Source organism: Rhinopithecus bieti, unplaced genomic scaffold (assembly GCF_001698545.2).
Source record: "Rhinopithecus bieti isolate Rb0 unplaced genomic scaffold, ASM169854v2 scaffold_33903, whole genome shotgun sequence".
Classification (NCBI taxonomy): Eukaryota; Metazoa; Chordata; class Mammalia; order Primates; family Cercopithecidae; genus Rhinopithecus; species Rhinopithecus bieti.
In genome coordinates this window covers 1122914-1140645 of record NW_016814625.1, presented here as the reverse complement: position 1 = coordinate 1140645, position 17732 = coordinate 1122914, and the positions used below count along the sequence as shown (strand labels likewise).

Genomic DNA, 17732 nt, shown 5'->3' with positions numbered 1-17732 from the left:
GGCACTATTCACAATAGCAAAGACTTGGAATCAACCCAAATGTCCATCAGTGACAGACTGGATTAAGAAAATGTGGCACATATACACCATGGAATACTATGCAGCCATAAAAAAGGATGAGTTTGTGTCCTTTGTAGGGACATGGATGCAGCTGGAAACCATCATTCTCAGCAAACTATCGCAAGAACAGAAAACCAAACACCACATGTTCTCACTCATAGGTGGTAACTGAACAATGAGATCACCTGGACTTGGAAAGGGGAACATCACACACCAGGGCCTATTATGGGGAGGGGGGAGGGGGAGGGGTAGGGATTGCATTAGGAGTTATACCTGATGTAAATAACGAGTTGATGGGTGTTGACGAGTTGATGGGTGCAGCACACCAACATGACACAAGTATACATATGTAACAAACCTGCACGTTATGAACATGTACCCTAGAACTTAAAGTATAATAATAATAATAATAATAATAATAATAAAATGCAAGCTGGAGAAAAGTAAAACCAAGGTTGGATAGGTAACAGAGAGTGCATTTTGTAGAAATAAGCAAGATTCATCTATGATGAAGTGAACTTTGATTAGGCAAATTTTGTAACCAGTAGTTTCAGGATCACTTTTGAACTCTGCTTTCCAAGGAATAAGAACAGGCTCTATGTGTACATTTGTCATTAACTCAAGGACTTAAACATTTAACTTTAAAGAATTAAGTTCACACCCAGAGGCAAATTTATCTCCCTTTAGAAAGGCAATATTTCCTCAAAGATAAACCCTATGCCAGAGACCTGGCAGGGGAGAGCTGGCGAGAGATACCATACCTACGATTATAGCAGTAAGACCACAATTTGGCAGAAATTAATGGTGGACTTTAGCCATGATTCATGAGTTGAACACGCATGTTCTTACTGAAAGATCCAAGAAACTGTTCCGAGTCATCAATAATTAAGCTCATGACTCGATAGCATGCTTTTCCAAGGCACTCCAGGAGACCTTGGTGAAACTCGGGTTACCCTTCCTGTCCTGCCCAGAGCAGGAATGATCTGTTTTGTGCTCTCTGTTGCTCTCCTGTGGTGCACAGGGGAGATACAGGAGTGGATCCCAGGATTGAGCCTTTGCCCAGCAGTCCCTGCATACATACTCTTCAGGCCTGAGAGGTGCCCTCACCACACAGAACACAATGAGGAACATGTTCTTCAACACTCAAACATTACAGGGCACTTTTGTATGTACCACTCTCTAGTGCTGCCCTGGTCAAAGCAGTTTTTCACTTTATTCTGTGTTTTTAAAGTACTGAATCACTGGTATTTTTTTATTTTCCACTCTAAATTTCTAAACTACATTCAAGTTTTTAAAATACTTTACCTAGAAATAAAGGTAGCCTACTGTGCTTGGGGTTGCCCAGGATGAATCAGGGTTGGCCATACTGTGGACTAGAAATAATGACAGCAGGACACTCTATGCACCTCCTTGTTAAGTGCTTCTGTGCATATCCTTGCTTCTTCACACTGAAAATTATCAACAGCATCAGACGTGCCTGAGCCATCTTTGCATCATGAGCACACTACCTGATTTGCATGTTTGGTGCATGAGTGAATGCATGATGAAGGTTCTGGGCAAGAGCTGCAATACGGCCACCTTCAAGTCTGCACTTTTGAGGGACAGAAAGGGAGGTCTGGAGAGTGGATATTCTTCTTTTTCTCAGATCAATAAAATAAATCTGTGGAGGCATAAATACGATCTCATCTAAGAAACCTTGCCAGAAAAATGTAATGAAATAAAGGACACTCCTATGGAATGAACTGAAGAGAATGAGGTTGACCTGCATGAAGATATAAACAAACTCCATACAGTACTTTTCCAGGTAGAAAAATCAGTATTAAAAAGATGAAAACAAAATTAAGACAGGTATGAAATATTTACAAGGAGTATAAATGGCAGTTCTCTTTTTCTTGCTGGCAACTAGAAGGAAGTGCTTATTATTATTATTATTACTATTATTATTATTATTATTTTTGATATGGAGTCTTGCTCTATCACCCAGGCTGGAGTGCAATGGCATGATCTCAGCACACTGCAAACTCTGCCTCTCAGGTTCAAGTGATTCTCCTGCCTCAGCCTCCCGAGTAGCTGGGACTACAAGTGTGTGACATCACACCTGGCTAATTTCTGTATTTTTAGTAGAGACAGGGTTTTGCCATGTTGGCCAGGCTGGTCTCAAACTCCTGACCTCAAGTGATTCGCCTGCCTCAGCCTCCCAAAGTACTGGTATCACAGGCATGGGCCACCACATCCGCCGGAAGTGCTTGTTTAAACTGCTCAACCAACTATTAATTAGAGGTTGATAAAGAAAAGAAATCACATTCGATTTAAAAGTGACATACAGATTTAATAGACTTGCATTCTATTCCCTGATATTGACATCTAAAAAAACAGTCAGAGAAATCTCCAGAATGGAATAGCGCTCAAGTTTAATGGGATTAGTTATTAAACAGAGTCCTTTTTCTCAGTATGCTTTGCTGGGAGAAAAAAACTCAGAGATATTCAAGACAATAACTTTGGGCCTAAAAGGTAGGCCTACTTGTGCAGAACTACAAAGCTGGTAATATGTTTCATATCTTCTTCAAATGGCACCCTTTGAAGAGAAAATAATGTTTACTTAAAACGAGTCTTCAAAGAAGGATTCATAGTTTCTTATTTAAGTTAGCATGACCAAAGAATCAATATGCTTAATTACACGCTTATTTAAGAGTGAAAACACTTCACCTATGTTGAATATTACCTCACTGTTTGCTGAGTGTTCTAATGAGTTTAAAGTACATTTATATAACTTTATTGCTTGAATCTTCACTGATAGTAATTTAGTTCTGTCTCTTATACAATAAAAACACCTAAGGTTAGTAATACTAATTTCCCAAGGGTTGGCATGGAGAAATAAATGGTAATGATTGGTACCTACAGTGTGAGAATACTAGTTCTACTATCAGAGTCACTAAATACTTTATCTTCCCAAATTGAACCTGTTTATATGTTAAATTGTGTTGGGGAAATTCAACATGCTGGAAAGATTGTTACATTAGCCATTATAATCAGTTGGGTTAAACGTTTTTGGTAATCATCAGACTCCCTAAATGCAATTTGGCCTTAAAATTTGCATTGGCCCTGCCCTATTTCCAAAAGCTACCCTCTTCCTTTACTTTGAGTCGCATCGCTTACTAACTTGGACAAATTACTTAACTTCTATGTGTCTCAGTTTCCCTGGCTGCATTCAATGGGGATATTATTAGTACTTATCTTAAAAAATTGTTATAAGTGAATTAATTCATGTAAAATATTGAGAACGTTCCTGGTATCATAAATGCCATATATGTGTTTGCTATTATTATTATGATGACTATAATGACATTGCCCCCAGCAATCTCTGAGCATCATTGGGCTTAAGGAACACAGCATCCGCCTTTAGGACTGAGGAGCAGAAATCCCCGCTTCTGGCTAGGTGCGGTAGTTCACACCTATATTCCCAGTACTTTGGGAGGCCAAGATGGATGGATTGCTTGAGGCCAGGAGTTCAAGACCAGCCTGGGCAATATAGCAAGACATTTTGTCTATAAACAATAGAAAAAATTAGCTGAGCATGGTGGCATGCACTTGTAGTTCTAGCTACTTGGGAGGCTGAGGCGGGAGGATCATTTGAGCCCAGGAGTTTGAGGCTGCAGTGAGCTATGACTGCACCACTGTACACTAGCCTGGGTGACAGAATGAGACTATCTCTAAAAAAAAAAAGAAATCCTCCTTTCTGTTGAACTGAGTAAACATAGAGTTCTTTAAGGGAATTATTTCACGTATGGGTTAAATAGCTTAGCAGAAAGAGTCAGCTGGGCTGTTATCTCCAAGGAGGCTGCACAAAAAGGTTAATTTTTTTCTTTTTTTTTTTTTGAGACGGAGTCTAGCTCTGTCGCCCAGGCTGGAGTGCAGTGGCAGGATCTCAGCTCACTGCAAGCTCCTCCTCCTGGGTTCATGTCATTCTCCTGCCTCAGCCTCCTGAGTAGCTGGGACTACAGGCGCCCGCCACCTCGCCCGGCTAGGTTTTGTATTTTTAGTAGAGACGGGGTTTCACCGTGTTAGCCAGGATGGTCTCGATCTCCTGACCTCATGATCCGTCCGTCTCGGCCTCCCAAAGTGCTGGGATTATAGGCTTGAGCCACTGCGCCTGGCCAAAAAAGGTTAATTTTTAAAGTCTGTGTAATAGTTTTTAGCTGGCTTTTAATAAAGTCCAAGGTTCAAAGTCACATTACTACTAGCAAATTCAGTCTATTTGAAGGAATTTCTGATATTTGCTTTGTATTATTATATTTAGAAAACACACACACACACACACACACACACACACACACGAACTTTGTCATATCTCAAAACAAAAGTCTGACAACCCACCAAGAATCAGAACTGGTACCTCATAAAATCATGGGGGTGATTTTTAGGCTTGGAGCAAAAGCAGGAGGCTGGGTCCAGACTGGTTCTCCCAGTGAGGAGGCTAGAACTCGTGCAAATACACCACTTAGCCTCACTGGGCCTCCACATCTGCATCCGGAGCATGAGCAGCTTGGACCGGTGGAGCTTGTACGTATAAGCAGTTATAATTTTTCTAATGATCTCAACTGAGGGCTGCTTTGCCTGTGTGGACTCTTCAAATTTAAAGGGCACATGAAAGATTCACCGCTTTATACTTAATGGAACCATTCTTATCCTTCTCCAGAAAGCCCTGGAGGGAAGCAGTGACACTGAGTATACTTGTGAGGGCAGGTGAGTGTGGATGAGCAGGGTAGCAAGAGAAGGGAGGAGAAAATCTTTTGAAGGAGATAGTTTATCCCTGCAAGTGGAATCCACCCACGCACAAGAGACAGGAAGAGAAAATGGGAATCCCAGTCTTACTATTCACTTGCTGGTGCTGATATGGAGGTAGAGGGTGAGAGCATCTTTGGTTTTCCTCTGATTCCACTAAGGTTACAACCCTCCCAGACAACTTATTGTTAAATGGCTTAGCTGCCTGAACATTCAGTGGTGCCGTAATTTCATCATCCCATACCACAAAGGCCTTTCCTCATCATACCAATAGGGAAGGAAGAACTGGGCTCCTGTGAGTGGTGGTGGTCTCCTTTCCCTCCATGATGACAGTGGAAAGAGCAGTGCCACTGCCTTTATTTCTCAAATCCTGAAGGCACAAATTAAAAAACAAAAAACAAAACAAAACCAAGTTCACACTAAGAGATTAGTTTATGCCTTGTATGTTGTAGACTCAGTCATGTTGAAAATGATGCTTGATTGAATGTTTTGCCATGAAGAGTTCATGGCCCTGTCTCCACAATGGCGCCCCCTTTGGTCAGGTATTGATATATACACGGAGAAAAATGCATTTAACCCGATAACTCATTTAGGTAGAGAATAGCTAGAAATTTTTTTTTTTAATTATACTTTAAGTTCTAGGGTACATGTGCACAACGTGCAGGTTTGTTACACATATATACATGTGCCATGTTGGTGTGCTGCACCCATTAACTCATCATTTACATTAGGTATATCTCCTAATGCTATCCCTCCCCTCCTTCCCCTCCCCAAGAATAGCTAGAAATAAAAGAACATTTTGGAGTTTTGTCTCTCCAAAGACAAACTCTTTGTCTTTGGGGGAGGGGGTCTTTTCCTTTTAAATAATTAAAAAAATAAATAAATAAACAAAATGTTTCATTTCCTCTCAAACACTAGAGTCTATTAAAGTAAACCCTAACTTACTTCAAATCACTTTGTACCTGCGCTTTCCAGATAAAATACTCTGAAGTGTTTAAATATTTTCACTTAAAAACTGGTGGAATTGTATTGCAGAGAAATGGGAGCTATGTCTGCTGTCAAGTATCATGTGCCTGGAGGCTGCACCACCACCTCTACAAAGGCTGGGATCCAAGTGTGAAATGGCACATTATCAGGGCTACTGTTTCCCTAGTCACTCTCTAACAATCAGGTTACTTTTCCTTTCTCTGTCTGACAATATGGGACTTTCCCATAGCTTTCCTACTCAACTTTCCTTCCACATCAGGGAAAGGTGTGCAAGGTGGCAGGATGAGATGAAATTGGCCTGGACTTCTCAGTGTTTCCAAACTTCTCCAGCTCCCTCCAGCATTATTAAAAATTAGTTCTTGTCAAAGGTTTGAAGCTGAAAATCAGCCTCCCTTGTCTTAAAAGTCTGTATTTCTCAAACAGGGTCAGCACACCATTGATCTTTTGGATCTCAGTCAGTAAAAACCAACACTGTAGGGCAAGGGCTGTTCACTCACTTTTCTGTGGGGTCAGGCAGGTCACAAAAAGGGGTGGTGCAGACCATGGTTAGTTAAGATGAAAACAGGAGATGTGGCCATGTGCGGTGGCTCACACCTGTAATCCCAGCACTTTGGGAGGCCGAGGCGGGTGGATCACGAGGTCAGGAGATGGAGACCATCCTGGCCAACACGGTGAAACCTCATCTCTACTAAAAAAAATACAAAAAATTAGCCAGGTGTGGTGGCGGGCGCCTGTGGTCCCAGCTACTTGGGAGGCTGAAGCAGGAGAATGGCGGGAACCTGGGAGGTGGAGGTTGTAGTGAGCCGAGATCGCACCACTGCACTCCAGCCTGGGCGACAAAGCAAGACTCTGTCTCAAAAAAAAAAAAAAAAATAGAAAGAAAGAAAAAGAAAACAGGAGATGTATACTAACCAACTGACACCAGCTTCTGAGTTGGGGGGAGGTGGCAGCTGGAGGAGGACAATCACTTGTCCTAAATGGGAGCAGGAGCTAGCATCTTTTTGCAAGCACTTCACTGCATCTTTGCAAGAAAAAGGCCAGAAATCTAAATGTAATGCTCAATTGACAGATTTTAAGTGTTGCCAATTAATACACATATTTTTAAAATGGGGCATATGACCACACCATGACAGCCAAATACATCTGTGGAGGGCCAGTTTGTCCTCCTCTATGGAGAAGCTCGGAATACGTGTCCAGCAGCAGTAAAGGGAGACAAGGAGAAGATAGGGCAGGGAACAGGGTAAGTAAAGCCCATTGTATACTGCAAACTCAGCTCAGATGTCAAGCAGGAACCTTGCAGAGGGCTTTGTAGTGTCACTGTCGCTTCCAGGGAAGAGAACTGAGCCAGCCCCCCTCCCTGGGAGTCTGATCCAGGGAGAAGAGAGGAAGCAGGGTGTTGGGGGTGCTTTGCCGATCACATGTTGTATGACACCCAATGGGAGGGCTGTTGCTGGGGAGAGAAGGGTTGTCTTGCACCACAGTGACCCTCTGCAGAGGAAGGAGGGGCAGGAAACGCTCTGCCTCCTTGTTACCAATAGCAACTCTCACTCCCCTCGCAGGGCCCGGCTATTCTGAGGCTGCCATCTCTTTTCTGGCTGTTTCCTTCCCTCTTTCTGTGCAGCATGCCCTTTCCTCTGTTCCACCAGGGTGGCTCTCATTAGTAGATGACTGGTAGTAATTAAGGCTGCCTCCTGTGTGGTAGAGGTGAACCCGTGGGTGGGTGGGAAACATGAGGGTCGCAGTCAAGCACCTGATCATGAAGGGCTATGGAAAGGGGCAGAAGGATCCTGTCCCTTCACGGTCTCACTGCCCAGGACTTATCTCTAGAAAAAGGATAGGAGGTCGCAAGTAGTGCAGGAATTGACCTCAGTGCAAGAGTAATCCGAGATTCAAGAATGTTATCAGGGAGGATACACCATTTCCATAGGAAGAAAGGAGGAAGCAATGAATTTTGGTTATGGAATAATAAGATACAAAGATCCCAACTATATAATTATCCAAAAAAAGTCAAAACATCCAGCATCTGGCTTAACCTGAAGAACTGTTTCCCAAATGTCAGTCATATCCTATCAACATGATTTTTGCCATTACTTCACACCACTCATACTACTATTCATGTAGTAGTTTCCTTTAAATTAAGCCACCATTCTATGTAAGTTTATTAAAAGGAAAAGTTAAATTGCTGCTGCCCCAAATAAGAAGCCAGTATCACCGGCCATATGTGAAAACAGTCGTAAAAACAAAAAAACTGCAAATGCTCATACATGTACCAGATAAATAATCTCCGACATTAACTGTGTGTGTATATGCACTTAGAGAATGATTGTTGTAAGGAACAGAAGAGAAATCAGCCAATCTAAACTATCACCCTCTCTGATAAGGTGTTCTGTGCTGCCAGGAAAGATATGACTTGGAGTTATAAATCAAAGAGCTTTCATATTATTACTTGGGCTTCACTTACCCATTTTGGCTAATGATTTCTTACCTTAAAGGTGGGGGAATAAAGACTTGCTGTACAAACAGTAGATACTCCATATGTACTTTAAGACGAATGACAGCATATGGAAAGTAATTCACCAAGTCATAATATATGTTAGTCTCACTCTATCCGTAGGACCTAGGGATTAGAGCTAATCCAAAATAGAATCACAAGAAAACCTCACCCTTGAACCTGCAAAACATTGAAGACCAAACTCACCACTTCTTAGACTTCAGCCGAGGCGCTGGGTTCCGGGGGATGAGGAAGAGAGCTCTCATAGGGTGCATGTCACAGAGAGCTGCAAGAGACCAAAACAAGGGCCAGCTACAGTTAGGAGGCCAAACTCAGGCCAAGCCCGTCTTGGCTGTGCAGATGATGCTGCCCAGTGACCCACTGAGTTTACACACCATGATTGAGCACGAAGTCAGAATATCCAAATGCTTCCATTTGACGAGCATTTGAAAGATCTCATGTCCACTTACAGGAGTCTCAAAATACAACATGGTTCACATAGCTACTGCTAACATTTCTAGTGAAGACACGTTTGCTTCATATTTAAGGAAACTAAGTTAAAGGGTCAATGACCAGCCATCTTGCTGTGAATGACCACCTGACATTGAAAGTCAATAACATCAGATGACAACTATGTTTAATTAGTAAAAGACTAAGCCATAAATAAAAGACATTTGATCATCCCATCTATTTCTTACACATTGACAGCTCATCCAAATGCAATGTTATCTACACAGATTTTTGGAGTCCAAAACACCAGCCCAGAGCCCCATTTTCTCTGTTTTCAGATATCCCGAATGGCTTTTCAGGTGTCGTAACGGGTTTTGTTTCATTTTGTTTTTAAATTCACTGGCCCCAGGAAGCCCAGAGGATTAAGTCACACACAGTCTGGCAGAAAACAAAGTTATAAAAGATCTCATCTTGTAAACATGACTATCGTTTATAGTGAAAGCACTCATATGTTCTTACTTTAATAAAAATATTTTATTAGTTTACTTTTCAAATATCTGGGAGAATTTCTACCTTGTAGCTAGAATAAGAATACGTGCTCCCTAAAAGCCAAAGGATTCTGTGGGCAGAAGTTTATTTTTAGCCCTGTCTACCACTCATCAAGAATGATAATATGGTTTAAGACTGCAATATATTATTTTTCTGATTCACACATGCCTATTAGCATGGTGAATGAGGGCAATTTTGTCAACCAGCACTCCAAATCAGTCATGCTACAGATGAGTTCTACCAATTCTAGACTGAGAAGTAAGAAAATGATGACAACCTGAAGGTGAAAGTCTTAAGCATAACGACCTGTCATGCAAATAAAGGGCCTATTTTTGTACTGGTCCTTTGAGATGCAGACACCAAGGATATTACTGGGCAAATTACTATGTGAATGGAAACAGGGAAGGAGCCAGGCAGTATGGGAAGTCATCAGATTGCTATGCAAGTCTGACCCTGAGTGAAGGAGAGAGGGAGAAAAGGTAGGTGGAAGGGTCCCAGAGTGTCCTGCAGGTCTTGTGAAGTCACAGGGTATTACTTGGGTGAAAGCTGTCTACGAAGGAATCTTGTGTCCTCCAGGAAAGGACCTGCCTTAGTATCCCCACTGTGCTAGGTCACTGGTGGGGAGTGGCCCTTCAAAGGTGCAGCCTGGTGCCATTGCAGCAGCTGGGGCTGTCAACCAGTTATACTTCCTATATGGAGATCTGTGAGGCACAGTCTCTTGACAGAGACTCTCTGCCAGGGCTAATACTCCAAATCTCAAGGAACTGAGATTCTCAAGACTGCTGGAGCCCTAGCCACTCTGCCTCAAATAGCAGGGAAATCTAAAATTTTAAACATCAGTATTTTAAGAGGAGTAATAGCAATTTGTATAACCTGTGCACTGAAAATTAATTTTGGATTTTCATACATTGGAGTTTATAGTCTTGTGAATTGGTCACGGTTTTATGTCAGGTGAGGAGTAGTCCAGAATAAATGATGTACAGAATCTGTACAACAAACAAGACTCCCCAAAGATTGCTTTCTTTTCTTCCTTTTTTTTTTTTTTTTTAAATAAAAACAGGATTCTCCCACTGCTCTGAAATGAAAGGATTCCTGGTTGATTTAAGATGATTCTGCTTTCTAAATATGCCAGCTTGAATCCATGCAGGGCTCGGTGTAGTGGAAGTAAAGCAACTGCAGCTCCTGGCAAGGAAACTTCAGTACCCGCAGAGCAGACCAGCAACAGATTTCACCCCAGAGGAGGGTACTTACGGGGAGCACCTTCTGCCATTTCAATGGCGGTGATTCCCAAAGACCACAAGTCACTCTGAAAAAGAAGGGGCAGACACACACATAAATTCAACAGACAAAGGACAACTTGGTTAAACCTGGCAATTGCTTCAGAACTGCCTGTGGGAAAGTCATTCAGTTGTCTGTTTACAAACCTGTTTCTTCCACTAACCTTCAAAGCAGAAACAGTCTTACTCACTTTTCATTGACAGTACCATTCATGGTATCTGGCACATGGCAGCTTATCAATAAATGTATGAAAAATAAATATAAACAATTTTAAAATTAATTCATTACTGAAATTTATCTGTGAATTGAACCATAGGAAATTGCTGCTCTTTGACTGTTTATAACACCATCATTGAGCTATAATTGTCATATAATAAACTGCACATAAAGTACACCATTTGATAAGGTATAACATAGGGATCCTCCTGTGAACCCATCACCACAATCAAAACAGTAAATATATCCATCATCCCCCAAAGATCTCATTTGCCTCCTTCCTTTTCTGCCTGAACCCATCCCCACTCTCCTGTCCCTAGGTAACCAATGATCTGCTTTCTGTCACTGTGAATTAGTTTGTAACTTCCAAATTTTTGTATAAGTGAAATAACATCATATGTGGTCTTCTGTATTCAGTCTCTTTCACGTAGAATAATGTTTCTGAAGCCCATCCATGTTGTAGCACATATCAGTATTTCACTCCTTTTTATTGCTGTGTAGTATTCCATTCTATGAACGTATCACGGTTTTTGCATTTGGACTGTTTCCAGTTTGGGCTATTACAGATACAGGTGCTGCAAACATTGGTGTACAAATCTGAGGGTGTATGCTTTTACTTCTTTTAGTTAAATACCTGGGAGTGGAATGGCTGGATCAGATAGTAGGTGTTATTTATATTCAATTGTTTTAACTATAAAACAGCAATTTCATATCGTTTTACCTAGTAAGATGAGGACAGGGAGACTTTTTGATGATGGCATTCACTGATGTCTCTCTTGTGCTTAGATCAGAGTTGGGCACAGTAGGAGGTACTCAGTGTATTTGTTGAAAAGATAAACAAATATTGTCTATTTTGTGAGTAGACTAGTATGTACAATAGAGGCCAGTATACCTTTATATTATTTCTTATGCTCAGACTGACTTTTATTCTCTGAACAGAATTTTCTAGGTTAATGCCTCCACTTCTACCTGTACAATCTCGATCTCTAACAATATTCTCCTCCCATACTCTGTCTTGTGGCTCAGTAGTCTCTAAATATTGCATGAAAGGGGGAAAACCAAGAGATGGGGGAAACCTGGTTAGAAAACACCAAAAAGAGGCTTGCTGCCTCAGTTCCACAGCAGATTGGTAAGAAAATCTAGTATCAATGGCCCACATCCTAACATAGATATCTCATTTTAAATACCTCATGCATTTTGTACATTTTTCAAAATTCTCCCAGATTAGAGTGATCAAAGGTAAGTTTCCTTGCTATTGCCATCAAACAAATGTCAAGACCACATGAAAAAGAGATGTAACTGGAAGAGAGCTTCATAAAATTCGTAACCTTCATCCTGAGTCATTCCCTAGAACTAAGTTTCTCAATATCCTGTGAAGTCACACTCAGGGCTGTTCAGGAATTGGGCAGAGTCCTGCACAGTGTGGAGGTGGCTTTCTAGGGGATCTAGCCTCTTGCCTAAAGTGCAGTCTACCTGAGAGCAGGTGGCTGGGGCGCATGTGTAACCTCACACTAGGAGCAAGGGGGATTCTTTAAATGTTACCAGTTCTCAGTTCAACCGGGAATAACAATGCACCTTCACAACACTATCATTCTAAGACTCCAAGGAACTCTGTGCATACAACACAACTCACAAAGGCAACTCTTGTCCCTTCTCTTTGTTATGTTTCAAGATATACACAAAGATTTTCATTAAAAGCAATCTGCACCCCACGTTTCTCTAGCCTAGCAAGTGACTGAGTTTCCCGGAGGCTCTTGGCCTCGCTGAGTGAGGTTATTTCCAGAGCTGATGGGGAAGGCTCAGCTCATCTATTACAAGTTGGCTCAGGAGCAATAACTGGTAAAGACAAAAATGCAGTTCTATTGTACCTGGGGTTTTATGGTTGATAGACAAAGATAATCATTTGGGAACATGAAAGAAACACTGAGTCATTTGCTGTTCAGGAGGCTTTAAACAGGAAACACAGCAAGAATAGTCTGGAAATAGTGGGTTGGCTCTTAAGGTCCCTGTGCTATTTCGGTAAGACTCTAGTATCTCCAGGCCTTGGTAGTTCTACCACCATTTTCCCCAAATCCCTCGGAATTGAGTGTTTCTATAGTGTGAAATAAGGCACAAGTAAGAAGGTGGCAGCCAGGCGCCATGGCCCTAACTGCAACAGAAGGGTCCAATTTAAATGGCTTTCAAGTCGAGGAAGCTTTGAGCTGGGTTGAAAACCAATACATGTAAAACAAAATGATAGTTCTGGGGTAAGAAAAACGCAAGGCCAGGCCTCAGATCAGGGAGAAGGAAAATGCTCAGAAGGCCCAGATACACTTCTGCCTTTGGATCTTGACTCAACTGTTCCCTCGGCCTGCAGCACCTCACCAGTGATGTGCTGGCTGACTCCCTCACCTCCCCAAAGCCTGCTCCACCCCTGTGTTCTCAATGAGGACCACTGGGACCTCCCCCCAGCACTGCTCATTCCCCTTCCCCATATTTGTCCCCCACAGAACTAACCACCTCTAACATACGACATGTTTATTCATCACTAATTTACCATGTTTTGTGTTTGTTGCTTGTGCCCCTTACCTCCAGCACACATACCTAAGAACATAAGAGCCACACGGCAAGGATCTTTGTCCTGTTGTCTGATGTATCCAAAGTACCTAGAACAGTTCCTGGCACACAGAAGGCCCTTAATAAATATTTATTGAATGAATGAACAAATGAAAAACACTTGAAAGTAGCAAAACCTAAGTGTTCTAGGGCTGGTAGACTCTTTACAGATCACCTGGCTCAGCCTTTCATTTCACAAATGAGGGAAAGTGACTTACCCAAGATCAAAGAGCAACTTAGCAGCTGGTTTCAAACCAAGCTGGGTCTTCTGCTTCCTAGGCCAGTTCTCTTTTAAGTAGCATCACAATCTAAGGACTGGAGTAGTCACCATTTTTCCCCTTATCAATTATTATAAAATGCATTTTAATACGTAAGATAATTCCTTCAGATTCCTACTTTGTCCATAGGTGACTGAAGGTGCCGACAATTCAATAACGGTGCTGAGATTCAGTGAGGTACTCCAGTTTCATACTATAAAACTGGCCCCAATTTCCCAATGGCAACATGGATTGGTAGAAAGAAATGGGTATTGATTGATTGATTGATTGAGATGAGGTTTCACTATGTTGCCCAGGCTGGTCTTGAACTCCTGGGCTCAAGCAATCCTCCCACCTTGGCCTCTCAAAGTGTTGGGATTACGGTCATGAGCCACTGCACCCAGTTGAGAATAGGCTTTTAAGTCAGGCAGATCTGGATTCAAATAGTGGCTTCTAATTTAGCTACATGCAGAATGTTGCTCAGAGCTTAGCTTCTCAACTGCACAATGGAAATAACCGTGGCATGCATGTATTGATCAGGTATGCTGCTAGCACAAAATCTGGCACAGAGTAGGGCCCAAGAATATTGATTTCCTTCTCCTCCACTGTCAGATGACACTGCATTTGCCTGCCCAACTTAGTCTTCTATGATTTCCCTCTATTTAGTTGTGGCAGAAATTGTTTATTGGCTAACCCAGTGGTCATTTTCAACCCTCATTTTTCTTGCTGCTTCCATTTCAGAGTATAGCAAAGCCACACTTGCCTATCCTGATGCCGCTGCAGCTAAGGACGGCAGTTAGGGATGTGACATAGTTTTCTCCAATGAGACATAAGCAAACATCTTCTGGCAGCTTCTGCTTTTCCTGAAATAAGGGACGAATATAGCTGGTGTCTTGCTAACTTTTTCCCACTTCTTAGTGCCTTGAATAAAATATGATATCTGGAGCTACAGCATCCATCTTGCAACCATGAGTTATTGCCAACAAATTAATGATGCCAGGACAGAAAGCTAGGAGCTTTGGTTTCTGAAGACATCAGTGAACCATCACATCAACCCTGGACTGCCTGCCTCTAGACTTCTGGTGAAATAAGAAACGTAAGTACAGACAAAAGCATTCCTAAGTGATAATACATATACAGCAATAATTTGAAAAAACATACTTTGACAGGAGGGAAATGGAGTGGTCTCATTTGTTCGGTAATCCTGGATTTATCCCACAGGAAGCAAGAAGGTTTAGGGAAAAGATAATGTACTTTGTTTAGTACACATCATCTCAGAATCCCTCTTGGGCAGCCTTTCCCTAAGCCCCCAGAACACCCCTTTCAAACCAAAGGTCACACCACCACAAATACCTGTGCATACTCTGCTAAGTCACATGACCTAGCTGATTCTGCTGCTCCCTCAAGCCTTCATTTGATATCAATGTTAGGATTTTTTTTTTTTTTTTTTTTGGCTGGGGTTCTCTTGTTTTCCAAGAGGAACATTTATATTCCTGGCCATATATACCCAAAGCTGCTTGTAAGCTACACTTAACTGCCCATGCTAGAAAGCCATAAATGTCCTCGACAGGCCTTGTTTAAGCCTTTGGATACATTAGTGAGTCCCAAAGACACTTCAGAACTTAAATAAAGGAGAAAATGCTCCAATTATGACTGGCAAGACAGATCACAGGAGATGAGAAAGGGAAGGAAGGGGGAAGAACAAGATGAGGAAAGAGTCAGAGAGAGAGAAGTTTCGTTCATGGCCATGGTGTGACTCATTTTGGCAGGAGCTGGGTAATTCATTATTCCAGAGGTGCTGTGCAGCCTAGCCTGTGGCATGATTAATAGCCTAGCGCTGTGTGCATTACAAACAGAAGAGAGACAAATTCTAGTGCCTTTGGGAAGGCAGAGGCAAGACAGAACTTTTGGCTGCTGGAAAGGGTGGGAGTGGGGAACAGCTGATACAAAAGCAACTTGAACAGAACAAGAGAGCATTCCTTCTGGGGCTGGGCTGCTCAACACAGTGAAGAAAAGCAACACTTTCAGATGTCTGAACCAGCCACACAAGAATGAGAGGCTGTGTGACACAAGACAAGAACCCCAATGGCCACCATGAGGTAGAAGGTGCCTATGCTCTGCAGCCAGACCCAACTCTGACACAACTAATAACTCTGAGCCCATTTTCTCAACTGCAACATGAAAAGAACACATATCTTGCAGGGTTGGTAAGAGAATTCAATAAGGAAATATATGCAAAGGGCCTAATACACAACGCAGTACACGCTGCATTGGGTATTCAACAAATGTGGGTACAGATAGACCCTTAGGGCCAGATATCATCAACTGGCAGTTCAACCAGCAAACCAGAGTCAGGTAAGATGGCAGGGAGCTCTGGTACTCAGTGGTGCTCAAAGAGGTCACAAGGACCGTGCAGACATAAATAAGAAGCTCAGAGGAAGCAAACAGGAAAACGTGTGTCCAGCTCCCTCCTCCAGACTCGGTCTCCCGTTCTCTATTGCTCCCTGCTGGCAGAGCCTGATAAGTAGTCAGATGGACAAACAGAAGGGAGGACAGCTGAGTCCTAGCTCTATTATCACAAAGCAGAGGGCAGCATGGCAGTCCAGAGTTGACAGACAATAGCTTAATAATGGGCACAGCCAGCATATTTTATTCAAGTTTCACAGAGCAGAAAGTAGTCTTTTGTTGGGTAACTTACTTGTAACTAGTTTTTTTTCAAATGTTCCAGGTGGGAAAAAGAAATGAATGCATTGTGTGTATGGTCCCTAGGGACAACATCTTAATTGAGTGGTCAAAGTTATAGAGAAGCAGATTCTGGCTCAATGTAAGCAGATAATTAGAGATGTGTAACACAAATATGAGGTTGAACCATATGAAACTGTTGCCAAATAGCAATACTTCCATATTATAACATAAACACAAACTATCTATAATATATATGTATACACTAAGTACTATATATTGAGTATTTACCAAGTGGTGGACACTGTATTAATCCCTTTATGTATATTCTCACTTTATTATAACCTCGGAATAAACAATTTATTATTCCCATTTTACGCAGGTTTACGAAAAGTTCAATAACTCCCCTGAGGTAATTTGCAAATAGGAGGCAAAGTCTAAACTGGTCCTGTCTGACTTCAAAGGACTGACTCTTATTAATTACATTATATATTTATACATTATGTTATCTAGACACAGAACTCAGGTGGTGAGTTAGGGTCACTGAGGTGGAGATAGTTATTACTAATGCCATTTCACACATAAAATAAACCGAGGACAGACATCTTTAGTTCTTTGTCCATTTTCACTTGCTATGTGACCAAAGGGAAAGTATTAGAATAGCTTCCTCTCTTCCCTTGGGGATCAGCATGTTGCCTGGAGGAGGTACTGCCTGCATTTAACTAAGGAATCCTTTATAGGTGGGTGTGAAGAGGAAGCCACAGAAATATGTTGAATAGGAGTTTCAGTTTCCTGTTGGTGACACTAACGTGCTATCTGGGTCCCCTTCCTTCTGATCGAATAGGGAAGGACCTTTGTTTGAATCTCAGTAGACAGATGCCAGGACTTGTTTGAGAGTGTAAACGCATCATTCTGCAATCTGAATATTGTCCTCTCAGGTGACACCCTGCACAGCGGAAACTCTACCACCAGTTAGGTTGCTCACTTTATTTCCAACTGAACCTCTTACTTAGAAGAAGTATTTCCACCCTGCCTGAATAATGCCAATTATCTGTGACACAGGGGAAAAGAGTACTTTCTCTACACCCAGAGCACAATATTCACCCAAACGCTGGAGGAGACACCCATGTCTGCAAATAATCTGCAGTACCTGTGTGAAAGTCTCATAAACAGAGTTTAGGCGAATAATAAACAACAGTGGCACAGATCAGGCCTAAGGACAGGAATCTGGTGGGGAGTGGGATGAGGGGGTACGCCATCTCACTGTGCATCTCTTACTTCATTGGTTTAATATAAGAGCAAGGCCTGTTTATGGCAAAAAACATAACAGGACAGAAAGATATAGAAAATAGAATTTTTTTTTTTTTTTTTTTTTTTTTTTTTTT

General features: G+C 41.9%; 1 protein-coding gene across 5 annotated transcripts in view; it reads right to left on the bottom strand.

The window, feature by feature from the left end:
- The window catches only part of TNIK (TRAF2 and NCK interacting kinase), a 413250-nt gene that overhangs the window by 109623 nt on the left and 285895 nt on the right, over positions 1-17732 (bottom strand). For all 5 annotated transcript variants that reach the window (XM_017851566.1, XM_017851567.1, XM_017851569.1 and 2 more), the window contains 2 exons: positions 10571-10625; positions 8528-8606 (listed from right to left, as the gene is read on the bottom strand). In XM_017851566.1, the coding sequence (XP_017707055.1) occupies positions 8528-8606; positions 10571-10625 (134 nt within the window). The remainder of the gene's footprint in view (positions 1-8527; positions 8607-10570; positions 10626-17732) is intronic.